Here is a 17,568-nt window from a genome sequence, read left to right as displayed (position 1 = left end):
GGATCTAGACTATTCCTGTAAACACTTCTAATTTAAATAAGGTTTTGCGAAACCAGGCAACAAGACCCTAAATCCTGATCCTGCTGGGGTCAAGAGGGTCGGGGCTTTTTTGCATTATTCCTGGCGGAAGCAATATACACTCGGGAGCAAGGTTCCAGCCTGCCCTGAAATGCAGCCCCCCAGCGCGGAGCAGTCCTGCGTGCGATCGCTTTTGGAGCTGTGAAGTCAAATAGTGTGCATACTTGAATCAGCGGGAGAAAGCTCATGAAGCAGAACATAATTACCCAGACTGGAAATCAGGGCAGCCACGTGGGTGAGCACCCTTGCGCTTAGGGAAAGGAAAACAGGGGCAGCACATGATCGGCCAGCGGTGGCTTAGTCCCACTGCTGGACGCCAGCATCCCACCGAAGTGGCAGGGCAAGGAGATGGCCACCAACCACCGTGTCACCAGGCTGCTAGTGGCCCTGCTTGCTGCGTTGTGTGCCTCAGGAGTAGTTGGGGCTGGAGGCTGAGCTGAGCTAAAATAACCTGGAAACGCTGCACCCAAACAAGTGGCACAGGTGGTTCAGGGACAAATGTTTGACAAAACAAACAAAAAAGATTGCTTTTTAATCAAAAAATTCCTTTCAAAAGTATTCAGGCTTTGATGAAGGAATGAAGCAATGAAGTTTCAGGACAAAAAAACAAAAAAGAAAACCTCAAAAAAACAGTTTTTTGGGAATCAAACAGGCACCAAAGTGAAATCACTGTGTCTACTGTAAAGGCTGTGCTGTCCTCCCCTGGAATGGTCATAGCAATGAGCTTTGAAACTTGAACCAGAAATTGATGTAAACTTTAGTAAAGCAGTAGGGAACAAAAAAAAAATATCCCCAAATGCCCAAGAGAAAAAGGAAGCTGGAAATACAGCCAATTCTCCATCTGATCTCTGCTCGAGACACTGCATAAGAAATTTGAATCAAGCTGGCTTGTTGCTCTCTTGATTTCCTTATCACTCAAATTATTCCTGCAAACCTGGGCACAATAGCCCCCAGATTTCCAGTAGGAAACCCAGCATGGATTTCCTGGACCAATGAGACCAATGGATTTTTTGCAGCAATCCAAGGTAAAATTGTCATAAGAACTTTCCAAAACTGGTGATTGCTCTTTCCATTTATCCAGAAAATAAATAGCTCTTATTTAACTTCAGACTATTTTCTTTTTCATCAACTTTTCAGTTTATGATTGTTTTTCCTTGCAAAGCAGTTGAATTTTAAAGATGGAATCTTTATCAAATGATTTCTCTTTTGGGGGGGGGGGGGGGCAGTTAGAAAAACAAGCTGCCTTTAGAAGGAAAAATTTGCAGTGTGCAGCTTCTCACTGGCAGAGTAGGGTTAAAATCCCTAGGTAGCTCCCGTACTTTTCACCATTCCTAACCCGAGGCTTTCACTAGGTTATACTGGCATATTGTAGTAGGAAATAGGTTGATAAGCACTGTATTAGTATGTGTACATTTTTGATACGGAAACACACCGATAACTCTTAAGCAAAAGAAACATGGTAGAATAAATACATTTACCTTCCTTGGGGAAGACAATAGGCTTTGCTGAACCTAACCTGGTAAAAACAGACATTTCAGAGCTCCCCATCACATCTGCGATATCACTAGAGCACACGAGAACAACTGATCTGAAAAGAGAGACAGTAGTTACTGCATGGTTGCAAAATATTACTTCATCAAGAATCTGCAAAACCATTAAGCTCCTATTCAGAAAAGTACTTAAGAGCTTGTTTAACTTTAAGAATATGCTTAAATCCCTTTGAACTCACACATCAGCTTTCTGAAGTTTAAGCCTCCGTTTAAATGTTCCTAAATTAAATATGTGCTTCACATGGAACCAAAATGAGCACAAATGACTGCTTGCGAGTGCATCCCTTATGGGAGAGGGACAGAGGCACAGAAGAAATCCAGTTGCTGTGCCATCCTGGGACTCTGACACCACCTGTATCCTGGGTCTGATTTCCAGTCAAGCTTCAGTCTGGCTTTGGTCCTCACAGCTGTGCTTTCAGCCCCCAGTGAACTGTACCTGAAATGAATTACAGGCACAACTGGCTGCATTTAGCTGAATGCCTAGACTTGCAAAATATACATCCTACCAGAAAATCAAACTGAATGTACAGACATTGTATGGGTATACGTCACTTTATGCACGCTTGATACATGTACATACTCGTGCATTAATACAGATGTAATAACTCAGGAGTGTTCGAATCTTTGGTCATGAACTGCTCAGAAATGTCTTGGACTGAAAGTCTGTTTTCTGGTTATTTGACCTCTTCTGCCAGCAGCCAAGAATTTATCTATAAATCTCAGTTGTTCCGTGTTTATGTGGCGACACATAAAACCACAAGGAATGTGGGACAGACACAAACAGAGATGATCCAGACCATTGCCAGGACACATGCAAGGTAACAGAGCCTGCGGGCAGGCAGGTCTATTCATTGGCTCACCCAGGAAAAGTCCTATTGGAAAATCTGGCACACCTATGATTTTCATCTGTCACAAGAGGCAAAAACAATCAGTAAGTGTAAACAGAAACCAACCCGTTTCAGAAAAGGAAAACTGAATCATCAGCTGCCAGGAAACTGCTGGACACCAGGATAGGTGCGCGGGATTGCAAATGGCATTGCAAGGACCTTCTCTACTCCACGGTGGAAAAGCAATGGTTAGTTTTGAAGGAATTGCTAGTTTTCCAGAAAAAGTGTTTCTGTCTGCTCTAAGCTGTGCAATCCTGGGACAGACACACTGCTTCTCTCTTATTATCTGGGTGATATTTGGGTTTTCTACATGTTAAATCTGTGCCAGATTTCTCCAGAGCACAGGTTTGGTTACAGAAGTAGGCAATTTTCCTTTCTTTGTCTATCACCCACGGGTTGCTAAATGAACCAGGCTCTCAGCAGTTTGCTTACCTTTCTTTTATAAATGTTTGAACATAATCAGTTATTGCACTGGCAACTTTTTCACCAGTAACCATCCCAAAGTGCCGCCTACTCACGACTGCTCCTGAACATGCATCTAGCACCAGGAAGAATAGCCCACGGCTACTGAACAGGAAAACTGAGTCATTTATCTGCAAGAGAAAAGAGAGGTAAGTGTTATGGAGGCAGGCTGGGGAGCTTCCGACTCAGATCATTCTTCTCCATAAGGGAGTTACAAGCAAGGAAAATATCAAGGGTGTACACCCTATAATTTTAAATGCATTATTTGTACAGTTGAAGTGACATCACTGATAGATGGTCAGTGGTAGGAGGAAGCAAAACTCTTAGTTTTCTGTGGGGTACAAAACCATGAGAAATGAGGTCATTGGCATCTTTGGGGGATTAGGAAGATGCATTTGGGAAGCTGAGGACCCTGGGAGTAAAATGCTTAGTTCAGTCTTAATACAGTTTCTTTCCATGGGGGGAAAATTACTGTCATTTGGCAAAGCAGATTTGACCACGGAGCAAGGGAGAGGTGCTGAGGCAGCAGATGGGGGAATAGAAGTGACTCATTAACTTTTTTTGCTTTCCCTGGAAATGTAAGTATCAAAACCAAAAGACTTCTTGGTAGGGCTGTCTCAAGTGCTACAAAGAAGCTGTAGCACAAGTGGCTCCTACTCTTCTCCTTTCCTACAGCAAGGGCTCCTTCCTCACAGGATATGCCACCGTATTTGCTTTTAGAAAGGCAAAGGCTCTCTGAGGTGCCTGGCACTTGCGCATCCCTGGGGACAGCCGAGTCAGGGAGGACACAACCTCCACCAAGGAGATCATACCGAGGTGAGGCTGTCTGTCAGAAAGCTGAGCCCAGGGCACACAACATGCCACTGTAATCCACAGAGTTGTCCAAAGTCAGCAGGCACCATGGAGCTCTGATACATCCCATCAATGAGACCTGTATGCCTCCAGGCAGTGTAGGGCCAGATGGAACAAGGGAGCCAAGTGTTAAAAAGTGCCTTCTGCAAGATGTTGGAGGATGCTGAATGCAACAGTGAGCCAAGGGTAAGGGGAACATCAATGTGCAGGCCATGGGTGGACAGAGGGCAGTGAGGAGGAGCAAAGACAGGCTAAATCTTTTGCCTGGTCCTGGCTGTCTCACACTCCTAAGCTTGGTAAGTGTGTCAAAGTCTGGATGCACACAGAGCAGAGAGCAACCACCACTACAAACTGACCTAAACAAGAGCCATGGTCAAAAGAAACAGGCCTGCTGTGCGTCTCGCCCCTGCCCACCTGCTGAGGACCCGACGAGGAGCCAGCACAAGGGCTTGTGTGGCCCCACGGGGGCTGGAGCAGGACACTACTGCACCTGGTTCCCTCAGTCCTTGGAGAATCTTGGATTATAAATCAAAAACGTTTCTGACTTTTGCTCTTCATTCAGCAAAACAAGAACAAAACATGTGGTTTGGTAATGAGGACTCCTCTGCTTCACTTCTTTACTTCCAGATTTTCTGCATCTTTTAAGATTCAGGGTAAGAATCCTTCTTTAGACATTAATCCTTAACATGTGCCTAGCCTAGCCTTTATTTCAGCTAGGAGTACTTGTGTTGGAAATAAAACTTCCTTTGAAAAACAATACTTTGCATTAAAGCTTTAGAGAAGGCAAGGATGCTTTGAGGATGCTACACCCCTCCTGCAAGTATCTGCACTTCACTGCAGGTGAGGATGCTGCCTCCAGTAACACCTGCTTGCTAATAGCTTTGAATACATTTTTGATGATACAGCCAGTGCATGTGGCAAGAAATCTTGGCTGCTCAGACTCCTTAAGGATGCTGTACCAGCTTTGCTTGGCATTTGTTAGCATTAATTATAATTCAGTAGCCCACAGGCACATAAGCCTGGACAGTGTCCTTGCAAGCATGACTTCAGTCACCCTTCACCACCTGGACAGACATATAAGGCATGTGGAGGGACATCCTGACAACTCCAAACCCCTTCAATAGTGAAATACAGTTATTTTTAGCTTTTAGTGCAATGCAAGTAGAGAAAATCAGAAAAACAAACTTGGGTTTTTTCCCACATCCTTTGTAAACAATGATTTCTGGTGTGCTTCCCTCTACCCCCCTTCCTTTACATTAGTGTGGTGGTGTTAATTCTTCTTCTGAGGTGATAAAAGACCTTTTTTTTTTCCCCCCCAAGGGCTCAAATCCTCATCTGAATAGAATACGAACTCCCAGTGACTTTGATGGAGTTAATTGTAAGGGAGAACAATGCACTTGCCTCTTCCAGGGGAACTTCCCATTTCCTTCCAACAAGGCTCAGCAAGATTTTGCAGTAACCTTCCTTGGAGATAAAGTTTCCCCTGTTTCATCACCATTTCAAATGTGGTAAAACACAACATACCTTAATGAATGCAGATGTCAAGTGGTTTTGTACGTCCGCCCTGCCAAGAGACTGGATCTGGATCCTTACATACTTGACGGAGGGTGTGCTAGTGATAGCCAGCTGCAATTACACCAGAGACAGAAACTTAAAAACAAGCTCACTACCTGGCTTTCATCAACAAAATGACACTAGGTACCATTGCTCATATAGATACGATCGCAAAACTTTAAGAATTCTTTTTTCAAACTGTCATCCTGGTTCACAAGTAAGTGCTCGTTATGAAGACACCATTTATCACAGGATTGTGGCAATGCTGGTTGGAAGGACCTCTGATGGTCACTCTGCCACTGAGTTTAAAAGTCAAATACAAATTTCATATATTCTGCCTGGCTATAAACACAAGCGCAGATCTGCATGAGCCTGAAGTAATTCTACAGGATTTAGATTGGAGTGAATTTACAGTAAATGAGAAGAGAACTTGGCTCTGATTTTCCAGTTATTCCTATTAACCAGAATTACTTCCCAGTCTGAAATTCAGCAGCAATGTCATACTTAGGAATTCAAAGTTAATCCAATCCGAGCCCTCTCAAGAGTCCTTTTTTTTTCATGTTTAAAGGAAAAAAGTGGGGAAAAAAAGGTGCCATGAATGTGCATTCACATGCTTTCTGTTGGGCAATTTCTCTGAGCCTGCCTTTGAAGCATAGCACAAAACGCTGCCCAAATTCAGACCCAAACCCTTCCCGCTGCACAGGTTACATAGCGCTGGGCAGATTCCCCCGTGGGAATTCCTCACGGCTTTTCTTTACACACGCGGTACCTGTGGGGCCCCGCACACCCTGCACGGCCCTGCTGGGTGCTGGGACATGGGGTGCTGGGGAGCTGCTGGCCTCTCCGGGAAGGGGTTTGGGGCACAGCTCCAGGACCCCCCTGGGTACATATGCGCCGTGATTTTGATACGTTCGCAGCCTTGCTGAGAGCAGTAACTGTGTCCTTCCCGCGCTTCACGGGCTTGCAGGTGAACGAATAGGTACCTACAAATGAGAGCAGAGGGATCAGAGACGAGCTGAGCAGAGGCGGAATCTGCACTTGCCAAACTGCATCATCCTTCCCATTTCCCGACATCACCAACTGTCTTACAGCGGTGTGACGTCACACATTTATTGCAAAATGGGTCCTGCAAGGATGCAGGTCCAGCTCCCCTCTCATCCAGGCAATCTCATCCCCCTCCCCAGGCAAGCAGGGTGTGGGGCAGCCCCTCTCCAGCCCCAGGCACCCCGGCTTCTCCCCAGCGCGGTGGCATCCCACCAGAGAAGGAGCAGCAGCAGTGCTTGGGCTGTTCTGCAGGCTTGCCTGGAAATATCAGCATCTCCCTTTCAGCTCTGTGCCTTGCACGGTCATGGCCCGCAGGCAGAGCTTAGCCCTAGGCATGCCTGACAAAAGCCTGAAGGCAGCCAGGTCTTCTGGCCTTCGGAATTATATTTTTTTTTTTCCTAGCTGTTCTAAGTATGTTTTCAATCGTGTTCATTCTGCAGTTCAGGCTGAGGAAATTATATAAACAGCTCAGTTCAGCTCCAGGACCAAAAAGATACGTGAGCTTTAAAGGGATTTTTGATTCTATTTCTTTCAAAACTAAATACTTGTTTCTATTTGTCTGGAAGAAAGAATGAGTAAGCTTGGTTCCTTTCCAAGGATCCAGCATGTGGGGTTAAAAAAAGAAGGGGAAACATCCCACTCATTATGAAACAGTCTAAAAAACAGCAACAGGAAAAGAAAAAAAGCCAGTCCCGTAACTTCTGTACTCTAAAAGGCTAAAAAAAAATCACTGCTGAATTAAACAGAGAACCAAAAGGCTGGTAGTGCCAGGATTAAGTTAGGTTACCCCACCAATCTGCACGTACCAGGTCCAGACGGCTGCTGGCAGCCAGTGCCTCTTCCCCCACAGACCCACATGTGAAACCATTTTCCCAGCTATTCAGTGGTAAACAACCTGTTTACAGATTTTGGGTAACTCCCACCCCCCTCAAAAAAAAAAAAAGGCAGGCAGGATTAATTAGTAAATTGTTATTTCACAATTCCTACAATGAGAGAGATCTGGCCATCAGCAAGGAGCCTGGTTAGCAGGGAAGACATTCTGGGATTTGATTGCTCATGTGTTATGATCAAATGAATAAATATATCCCATTTTATTTCAAATCTGGTGTTTGTGGATTGGTTCCTGAAGTATCTACTTAGTCAGGTGAGGCATCATGGGACCCATGGTTAGACCACAAAACACTTTTTTCCTCCCTAACTATTTTAGCTGACTGAGAAACGCAATTTCGTAATGTGTTTTTTTTAACCGAAGGTGTCCTAGAGTCTTATAAAGATATTGCAAGATCTCTAGGACTCTCTTCATGCCTTCAAAATAAGAGATGTACTACGGTGCTGTCCTTTTCCCACAAAATCTGGGTTTTGGAAAGTGATAATTTTAGAAATCTCTCTTCATGGGAATATGAAGAAGTTGAACCCTCCCAAACGATCTCGGTGTTGAAGCTGCAGCAGTCATGAGAGGGCTCCTTCTCATGGCCCTTTGGGGTGCAGTGGGTTTGAACAAACATTTACACCGCACCCACACCTGTGGAAATCTGAGCAGGAGGGATGCCTAAAGGAGCTGAGCCCAGCCAAGAAATCAGCCATTCTCTTAACAGCAATGCAAATCCCTGCGCGGTGATGCAGGCACAGACCTACCCCAGGCACTCCAGCCTGTACATCCACTGTGAAATGCCATCGGTGAAAGGACCACGCAAGATGAATGGGCTTGAGGTTTAACTATGAGGAAGGGAAAGGACGTGCTGGGACTGGTAAGAGAAAGACCCTGAGGGTTTGCTGCCCGTGCGGGGGCAATGCAGGGCTCACCCTGATGCTCTGTCAAAGTAGAAGAGCCGCTCGCCGGACCCATTGAGAGCGCTGGCACGGGAAGGAGCAGCGAGGTAGTGCTTCACGCTGTGCACCGTCCCTGTCCGTCGCTGGTAGATATCTGCCACCACCTGAAACACGGCTTCTCTAGGATAGCAGAGGGCAACGCACAGCCAGTCTCCTCTGTTGGCAAAAAGAGGAGGCAGGGGGAAAGAGAGAAAATGCATTTAAGGGCTTGAGTGCAAGAGAGATGGTCTGCAGCCAAGAGTACAGTCTTCAGGGGAAAACAAAGAAATGTCCTTTGAGGTTCTCTTCCTCCTTTAAAAAAAGCATAACAAATCCTCAAAGCCAAAGAAAATCACATTTTTTTGCTTCGTCTGGAAACAATGGCTGCTTATTACGAAGGTCTGATCCAGAGACCCCAGCTGACCTCAGAGGACTTTGAGTCAGGTGCCAGGATGGCTTAAAACGAGAGATTTTCTCTTCCTTGCCCCATAAGGCTGAGATACAACCAGTCACATACCCACTTGTGTCTCCTGAGGCAGCCGGGGCTTGTTTCAGTTCATCCGGAGCTGCTGCGGGAGAGGGAACCGGCATCCAGCAGACATTTCACCGGGGGCACAGATTCAGGAATTAGAAAGTAATCTGCAGCTTGAACCAGAGCCATGGTCTAAAGAGACCTGCTTCCTCCACTTTACAGCAAAGTTTATTATTATGGTTTCCATTAAAATCTCCCTCTCCCCGTCTCCTTCTTCAGCATCAGTTAGAATAACGAAGGGTAAAGTTAAATCATCTTTTAACTCTTGTCTACCACACTTTCGGCACACTCATTTACCAGAAAGATTGTCCCCATGGCTTTCCTCTATCCTGTGATTTGCATTGCTGCCCTCATGGAGAGAAAAACCGGCTCCACACTAGAAACTCCAAACAAGACACAGAGCCAAAAGATGCAGTTTGGATACGGATGGAAAAGGATCCTCCACAAAAGATCCTGACACCCTTCCCTGTCTGTGGGATGCACTTGTACTGTGCAAAACAGAGAGCCACAAGAAGTTTACGCTTCAAAAGAAAACCTGAATGCCAAGATAATTAGCTTAATTTTATTTTTTCCTTTCCACCCTCTGAAGTGGCTCAGCATGCCACACCAAGGTGCCTGAACCAGTACTGTGGTTAGCTTTCCTTTATAATATCAAAACCATCCAGGCTTTAAAAGTATTCTTTTAACTACCTGGCTTCCTGGTTAAAACATGAGAATATAAATTTCGCTCACAGAAAGACAAATACCACCTTCACTGGCTGTCATTCTGGGTCCTACAAAGCTCTGGAAGACAAAGTTTCTCCAAAGGCTCCCCTGAAATGACCCGCCACCCATCCCTGCATTAAATGAGGGGACACTGCTTCGATTTGGAGAAATCTGGGAATCTGGATACCTAGACTTCTACTTTGTATTACACATGGAGAACACAAAAGCAAAGCTATTTCAGCCTTTTTCTGGTTTTCTCATTAAAACCAAACAAAACTATCTACAGGATGGAAGAGGGGACAGGCTGTTCTAGAATAATAAATCAAAGCTGCACAAAGACCCGTCAGCTTAAGCCAGATACTGCCCTCTAGATTTTAACCAACTCCAGCTGTGTCATAACACAGGACAGCTAGAAAACAGATATATTTTCAGATGATTTGGCCTCCGACTAGAGGAAATGAAAGAAATGCACCACAGCCATATTTGCGGAATATTTTTAGGATGGAGTCCCAAGACATTTGGCTGTTTCATAAGGGTGATTTGCATTGCGTTAGCACATTTCACCCCCTGAAGACACCGTCACAAAAAGGGCTTGTCATCTCCCTCGGATGCTGGGAACCAGCTTTGGTGCTGTGCTACACTGACTGCTGCCTCCCTGGGGAATGAGAAAAGCACTAGAAAAGGAAACTGGATGCTGAAAGAAAAAGAAAAAAAAAAAAAAAGTGTGAAAAAACCCACAGCTGCGACAGTCTTGAATTGCTGGGGCATTTGGGAATATAAGCGCTAGTGTGCACGTGAGCAGGCTGAGTGCAATGCTGAAATAAACTAAATCAAGATTGAAAAGATCAAATGAAAAGCACCTACTTTGGAGTTTGTGGAGCAAACAATGGAAATACGTACACTCCCACAACAAAGGGCTTGGGAGGAGGTGGGAGAAGGGGCAGTATTAGAAGTTATCCTTTAGGTACATATAGGAAAGAATAAGGTGGTTATTTTCTCTTTAATTTAGCGGTGTTTTAACAGTTTCCTATTTAGTTCTTTACTTCAATTCTGTTTCTTCAGCTTGTACAAGGTCCACCGTAAACCTGTCCAAATACCTGTCTGTGTGGCTGGACTGGGCTCCATCCTCTCCAGGAAAAGCAAAGCAAGAAACATCAGCACTGCTGCGGGATGGTCCGCAGGGCTCTGCCTGGCAGCTGGCCGGCGGAGGGGGGGTAGATGCCTGCTCTCCAGTCATTGCCAAAACCCAGGGAGAAATGCAACCTCAGGCAACAAGCAGTAATGAGGCATGGGACGCCTTGGACACTGCGTTCAAAGTCAAACAGATGTGCGTGTGCCTTTCTCAGCCACGGCGCTGGCCACCAAGGACCTCCCGGCTGGGCCACAAGTGCAGGAAGCCTTCCTCTCTCAGGGTGGTCAATAAGCTGGAGCTTCTGCTTTATGCCTCTGCTTAAACCTCGCCATTCTGTCTTATTTACAAGCTGCTCCTCTGGGGTGAATATTTGTAGGCACAATCGGAAAAATTTGAATCAGCCTAAATATCTTGCAGGGCATTTGGTCCTTGTTCTGCCACTCTGGGTACTGGCGTGTCAGCTGGGATCTGCCCAGGTGTGCCGGGGGCTCTGGGACACACACAGCACTAGCAAGAAGGGAAAACACTGAATTCATAACGGATCCCAAATTATGAATTCTGGGTAATTTCAGATCCCAGCCCGAATGCTGTGGGAACATCTGTAGCTTTAGACGCTCCTATGCTTAACTACCAGCACAAACTAAGGGGAGAGAAATCATTTAAAACACAAGGGGTAGAAGCCAGACTATAGATAAACAAAATGCTGTCCAATGTAGCAATACACAGGACATTTTTTTTTTTTTTTTTATTTTTATTCTTAGGAGTTTCTTACAAGAGAAACAAATAAAAATATTCTCAGGTGGAAAGTCTGACTTTAGAATTAGCTGTCAGTTTAAGGGAAAGTCATATTAATATGCGTAGGAAACTAACTTGAGCTATTTAAGATATTTTCACCCCAAAACTAAGTAACTGTTCACAATCTTTTTTAGTGATAAACTATAGTTCATTTTATAAGTAAGGAACATTCTTCTTTCTTTTTTTTTTTCATTCTTGCTCTTAATCAGGCCAATATTTTCCTATGTGTTTTTACCAAAAAAACCACCAAAACCTGGCATTTGAAGAAGAAAAGTGAAATACGCGCTAGCAAAAAGTCAGTGGTTAGTGGGTCCTAACAGTTTCAAATGCCACTTGGAAAATTTTTGAGAGTCTGGCAACACCAGCCTGTATAAAACTGACGCTTCTGCCCCTCTGTTACTGTCATTCAACAGTCCCCACAGGGTGTTTCATGCATTTTTATGAATGTATTTAGCCTGTTTATTTCCTTTTGGAAATGGCTGGATGAAACAAACCCGAGAAGCCTTTCTTTTTTCACCAGGATATTGGCATTTGCAGTTCTGGCATTTGCAGTTCTGGCTCTTTCAGGTGAAGCAAAAACATCAGACAAAGTGTTAAAAGAGTATTAGGTTTTGGCAATAAGCAGGCTTCCTGGGATAAGCAAAAACAAAAAAAAGGATGAGGGAAAGGCAAAAAAGCAGGCAAGAGGTTTTCTGTTCTCGGACATGTGGTAGATACAGATCTGCACGTACACACATACATACCTCATTTACAACCCTCAGAACACCCCCCCAGTTCAACCCCAAACTCCCAAAGGCAAAGCCACTCAAGGAAACGTGATCAAGCAGGCAAAGGAGGGGAGATTTTTGCAAGTGGTGGGATGTAAAGTGAGTCATGGAACTTGGAGATGAGATTTGGCTGGAGTAAACATAGAAGGAGTGCATATCTGGGGCTCTCACCTCCTGCGAGGGGACAAATAACACTTGTTCAACCCTGTGAACATGCCCCTTGACTACATCAGATGGAGCATCATTCCTGGGCAAATGGGTATGATCTGGCCGTGATTGCCGGTTATGCTGGATGTCAGTCCTGGCTGTATTTTAGCAAAGGGAACCTCTAAGCTGGTGATTATTCTAGCAAACAGCCCCACCATGTTTATTGACATGGTGTGTCACATAGCTGATGACCATGGAAGTACACGGTCCAAATCCTGATCTCACTGATGAAAATCTGGGGTAAACTGATGAGGGAATGCCATGGAATACAACTAAAAATTACTTACTTTTTCCTTGGGCTCAAAAAAAAAAAAAAAAAAAAAAAAAAAAAAAAAAAAGAGTTCCATCCAGTGAGTCAGTCTCCCCCAACTGTCATTTCTCCTATTTAAAAACAACCCCTCCAACATTTTGGTCAACATCTACATGAGCTGAACACCTCGAAAGGAAGTAAGACAACTGGGAATTTCAGACTTTCCCATGGCAGATATCCCCACATGCTGCTTTGGTAAGTTTCTCTCTCACAGGCTGAATTTTGAACTTCAAAAGACAAAAAAAAGCAAAGCCAGCATTCAGCCTCCAACCCATCCCACACACAAATCACAAGAGGTCGATGCTCCTCGCTGTCAGTCAGCATGAAGCTGGATTTTTTTCTCCCAAAGTGTCTCCCGGCCTCAGAACAACCTGCCCAGCACCAGGTTCAGTCTCCTCTGGCACAAAACCTGCTGTCAGCTCCTCTCCAGCTAGCATCACTGGTGGGGAGAACAGAGTGAGAAATACCCACACATCTCTCAGGTGCTGAGAAGAGTGGAGAAAGGGCTGCAAAGAACCTGGCTCACGTCCTGACCTCTTTCTCCCAGTTCAAGCTCCTTTCCTTGAACCCATGTTTCCCATCAGCTCCCTGCAGCTGTTGCTTGCTCCTTCTCTTTTTCTAGATTTCTTTTTCATTTTCTGCCTTCAACTCCAGTTCATTAAACACATCCAAACCCCCTGCGATGACAAACACAGCTACTGGGCAAACATCCTGCAATTTTTTTCAGGACCTTGTTATTAAGGATAGACTCCTCTGGAAGACCACTTTCTGTGGGAATACTAACAAGTCAGGTCTGTGTTTACCTAAGCAGAGTTGTGCGTATTCGGATTTAAATGCCTTTCCTAAATGTTGTCATTTAGGAAAAGCCATTAAAAATTCAAAGGCATAGGCCATCTCTTAATATAAATTATATTTTCTAGTTTTACCCACGTGCCTCCTTAGGCAAAAAGAATGTGACTTTTGCTTTTGAGAAGCTCAACCCATTATAGAAGGGATCCTGCCCTGAGGTACACGTGTGTCGATATTCATGAAACCAGGACATGACGCAGCCAGCATTTGGCTCAGAGACAACTGTATTCCAGCAAAAATAAGAACTTCCTGCATTTAAATACAGTACACCATCTTATCATCTTTTTTCCCACCCTATATGTTTTCATGAAGGAATCACATTCCAATTTTTTAATGTCCCCAGGTACCCTGTCGCTGACTATTGTGAATTTGGTGTATTCCTGCTGCTGTGCCGCAGAAGCACATCAGGTCAGGAGAAGCTGGTGGCCCGGAGGAGCCCCAGTGGACCAGGAGAAGGGTGAAAGCAAGGAAAAACCTTCAGTTTCATGTGGCAGGCTTTTAAGTGATGAGCAGCTTTGTTTGCCATGGCCACCTGGGGATTGTTTTATGCTCAGATGGCTCTAATTCATGCTGTAAAAGGATCATCTCAGGAAGGACAAGCCTCCTCAGAGTCACCTTGTTAATCCCAGCTGCTGCCACTGGGCCAGCTGCAAACACAAGCCACAGAAGACAGAGAGCAGCAAGGGATGCAGGGGGATAAGCAAAGATGGGGTTTTAGCATCACCTGAACACAGCCATGTCACCACCCGCTTTGGCCCAGCTGTACTAAAACGGTGCAATCTGCAATCTGGTGTTCTGGCAAACGGTTTTGTTTCTTTCCAATTTTTTCAAAAATATCTTGTGGCTTTCATCTATGGGTTGACCTGCGGGTAATTTAGGGGATTTAAATAGACAGAAGGGAATTGAAATATATCTGCTGACTTCTGTGTTGTGTGGACGATTAACTCTGAATCACAGATGTTATCAGGAGGGGCAGGCTATGAAACCCAAGTAGCACTTTACTTATTATTATTATTGGAAATAGCAGTGGTGTTACTTGTGTTACATCTAGGTCTGGGGGATCGAGGTCAGAACACATGTATGTACAAGAACAAGAAAGCAGTCACAGCTTTGAACTGTTAGCTCCACTTTGAAATACTAATTTTGCCTTCCTGTGCCTTTATCAGTCTGGGAAACAAGAGGAAAAGCTCACGTAGAACTAATCTGAAAAAGAAACAGTTTTGGAAATATCCATAAATTGGGCAAGTCTGCAACAAGTACATTCTAGCCTTGTCTTGTTATCTTTGTTTTCCTCCAGACCTTATCACCGCTACGGAATTTTATTGCAGAAATGACAAGTAGCTGGAAGTATGAATCAGGCTGGCATTGAATAAGAAGCTGTAGGAAAAACACCTGCCTACACAACACTGACAAATACAAATATAATGAGTCCCTCAGAGTCTCAGTACAGATACGGGCTGCAGAAGTTTGCTTGCACTGAAATCTCCACCTTTGGAGGGGTTGTAGCACCCTGGAGGCTTTATATCACTTGGCGTCCAAAGGCTCCACTATTTTTAATGAAGAATTTAGAAACAAGCTCATTCCAGGGTCTTGAATTTTCAGACAATTAAGATTATTCACTGGTGAATATGATAACAAGCTCTAGTGCAGAGCTCCAGCCTAGCAAACACAGGAGTATTTGCCACCGAGTACCTGTGCCCATCCCTGCACAAACACCGCAGCAGGGGAAAAACTGGACATGAGCCCAAGCACACACACGGACATCTGCCCTTGTGCTTGCTGTTGACAAGAAATTTGGCCCTGCCCTGCCAATTTTATTTTTTTTTTAAAGTTCTCAGAAAGATCTGGCTCCTGCAAGAAGGCACCAAAGAACACCAGTATTATGAGCCTCACTGTACCCCTCCAGGTGAGGGTAAGAGGGTGGCTGTGCAGAGAGCCTGGGGAAGGCTGCCCTGCACTGTCCTTGGAGCCAGCATCTCTCAGGAGAGGTGCAGTACTAGGAAACACCTCTGCTTGCAGGACTGTGACCATCTATCTACAAAAAAATACCCTCTGTATACCGCTAGCTGCTTAAGTTTCCCTGAATTCTCTGTCAAACCACAACAGAGAGCCCTAATAAGGGAAATCCCTTCCCTCTGAGCCTTGACAGACCACGTACAGAGATATTTGCCTGCGCTCATTAAAAACAAGGCATGTTTAATCTAATTGCCACTGCTTTTCAGGCTGCTTCAACAACACAACTTATTACACTATACTTCAGATATGTGCTTTAAGGAGATTTAATTCTTATCCTTAGATGAGCTGATAGCCCAAAGAAGCCTGGCTGACTTACTGAACGGCACTGTGCCTGTGGTAACAGTATTTGCCTTAGCTGCTTCTGCGATTAGAAAATTTGCACAGGCACAAAGCCTAGGTCATTAAACCGAAGGACTTAATTTATGACTGCTTACTGTATGAAGTGCCAATCTTTGTACTGTTTTCCAGCACCTGAAAAGAGGCACTTACTTGCAACCAAATAATGTTTTCCAGCCTCTCCTGGCTTACCAGCCTCTCCCCACTCTCGTAACAAGCTCGATGCTCTCTGCAGGCCATCATACTTCAGGATAGTGATTTTGTGGAAAGCCATTAACTCAGTCTTACAAATAATTCTCATACTTCTGTGAAGCAAAAGAAAAAAAAAAAAAGCAGCCAAGAAAACATACAAACAGCTCTTAGGGAGCAGAAACTGCTCCAACAAAGAGATGAAGCTCATGGAGAGGGCGTCTGAGATCTCTGTTTATGAAGATTTCACACAGGCTTTATGCCTGATGAGAGCAACCCTCAGCAGAATCTGGACTGGTTCTGGTGCACGCTTCATCCCTGGTCATTAAAATTCCAGCCAGCACTCTCCTTCTGTTCTCTTGCCAGAACATTCAGAAGTTACTTGTCCTGCATTACCTCTTTCCAGAAGCATCAATACCCAGCTGCCTTCCCATCCTCACAGGGAAACTCCCACCCATTATACAGACAACCCTATCTATAGCTTCAAAAGGCATTTCTGCCGAGACAGCTATGTTCCCCAGCAGCCTGAAAACACAGCCTGTGGGTCTCCACATGGCTTTATATTTGCCCATCAGTCAGCTAGTGACACAGCTACCCTGATGAATGCAAACATGTACGTTGCTCACTGGAAGGGGAGCTGGTGGGCGTTAAACCGCTCGTTGGTACCACGTGGCTGGAGACAGCAGCATGTGGAGGCACAGCAATTGTGTTTGGTTTAGCTACATATTTTGATGGAAGTGAAGAAGCTGTAGAATTACTCTAAACGTGGTTTGAATTGGTGCAAGGGAGGTACAAGTACTGCAGCAACCCTCCTGGTGCCCACCACAGAAAGAAAAAGGTCTGCTCGGTGACTATGCTCTGATGTCCTCCTCTGCTGAGTAAATCCACCTGAGCAGTGCCTCTGAACTCACTGGGCAAGATCTGCAGCTCACAGCACTGCCAGTTTCAGCTGAGTCATGTGAATTCATCCCAACCAGCTCCTGCCCACGCCAGGAATCTGGATGTTCCAGTCTTTTAATAGATGTCTGAACTGGCATGACTTCTACTGGGTCTTTCTACAGTGTTTCAGAGGCAGGGAAAGCGTTAATCATGCAACTACTCAACATCAGCACTATGCCTGACCTCCACAGAAATCCAAATCCTGGTACACATCTGCCTGTCAAATTCCTTATTTCCCCTCTGACCTTCCTTTAGCCAGCATAGAGCAAATCACTCCAGAAGCGTGAGGGCTGTCTAGCTGCAAAGGCAGCATCCTGGATACAGCTATCCATCATTTTACAATGTCACTAAAAATAGTTTAATTGTTCACTCAGGTTTTGTCTGAAATTACTAATCCTAAAATACCGACATGAAAGTTCATCAAACATTTTTTTGGTTTGCCAAAACATATTCACATATTCTGCACAGATGTTAATAGCTTATTTTTTGGCAGATTGCTCAGTATTTTGGATTAAAAAAGAATAAACAAAACATAAAGCCACTTGAGACAGGTGA

The 17,568-nt window shown here is 44.7% G+C and overlaps 2 protein-coding genes across 4 annotated transcripts in view; both read right to left on the bottom strand.

Annotated features, from left to right (window-relative positions):
- LOC121091064 (cell surface hyaluronidase-like) overlaps positions 1–17,568 on the bottom strand; it is a 52,831-nt gene that overhangs the window by 861 nt on the left and 34,402 nt on the right. Inside the window, exons 18-22 of the mRNA XM_040600247.1 lie at positions 8,231–8,413; positions 6,153–6,366; positions 5,354–5,455; positions 2,948–3,108; positions 1,557–1,666 (exon numbers count right to left, since the gene is read on the bottom strand). Of these exons, the coding sequence (XP_040456181.1) occupies positions 1,557–1,666; positions 2,948–3,108; positions 5,354–5,455; positions 6,153–6,366; positions 8,231–8,413 (770 nt within the window). The remainder of the gene's footprint in view (positions 1–1,556; positions 1,667–2,947; positions 3,109–5,353; positions 5,456–6,152; positions 6,367–8,230; positions 8,414–17,568) is intronic.
- The window catches only part of LOC121091031 (cell migration inducing hyaluronidase 1), a 114,782-nt gene that overhangs the window by 64,514 nt on the left and 32,700 nt on the right, over positions 1–17,568 (bottom strand). The gene's annotated exons all lie outside the window — the stretch shown is intronic.

This window comes from Falco naumanni, chromosome 7 (genome assembly GCF_017639655.2).
Source record: "Falco naumanni isolate bFalNau1 chromosome 7, bFalNau1.pat, whole genome shotgun sequence".
NCBI classification, from domain to species: Eukaryota; Metazoa; Chordata; class Aves; order Falconiformes; family Falconidae; genus Falco; species Falco naumanni.
This window is presented reverse-complemented; position numbering and strand designations above follow the sequence as displayed.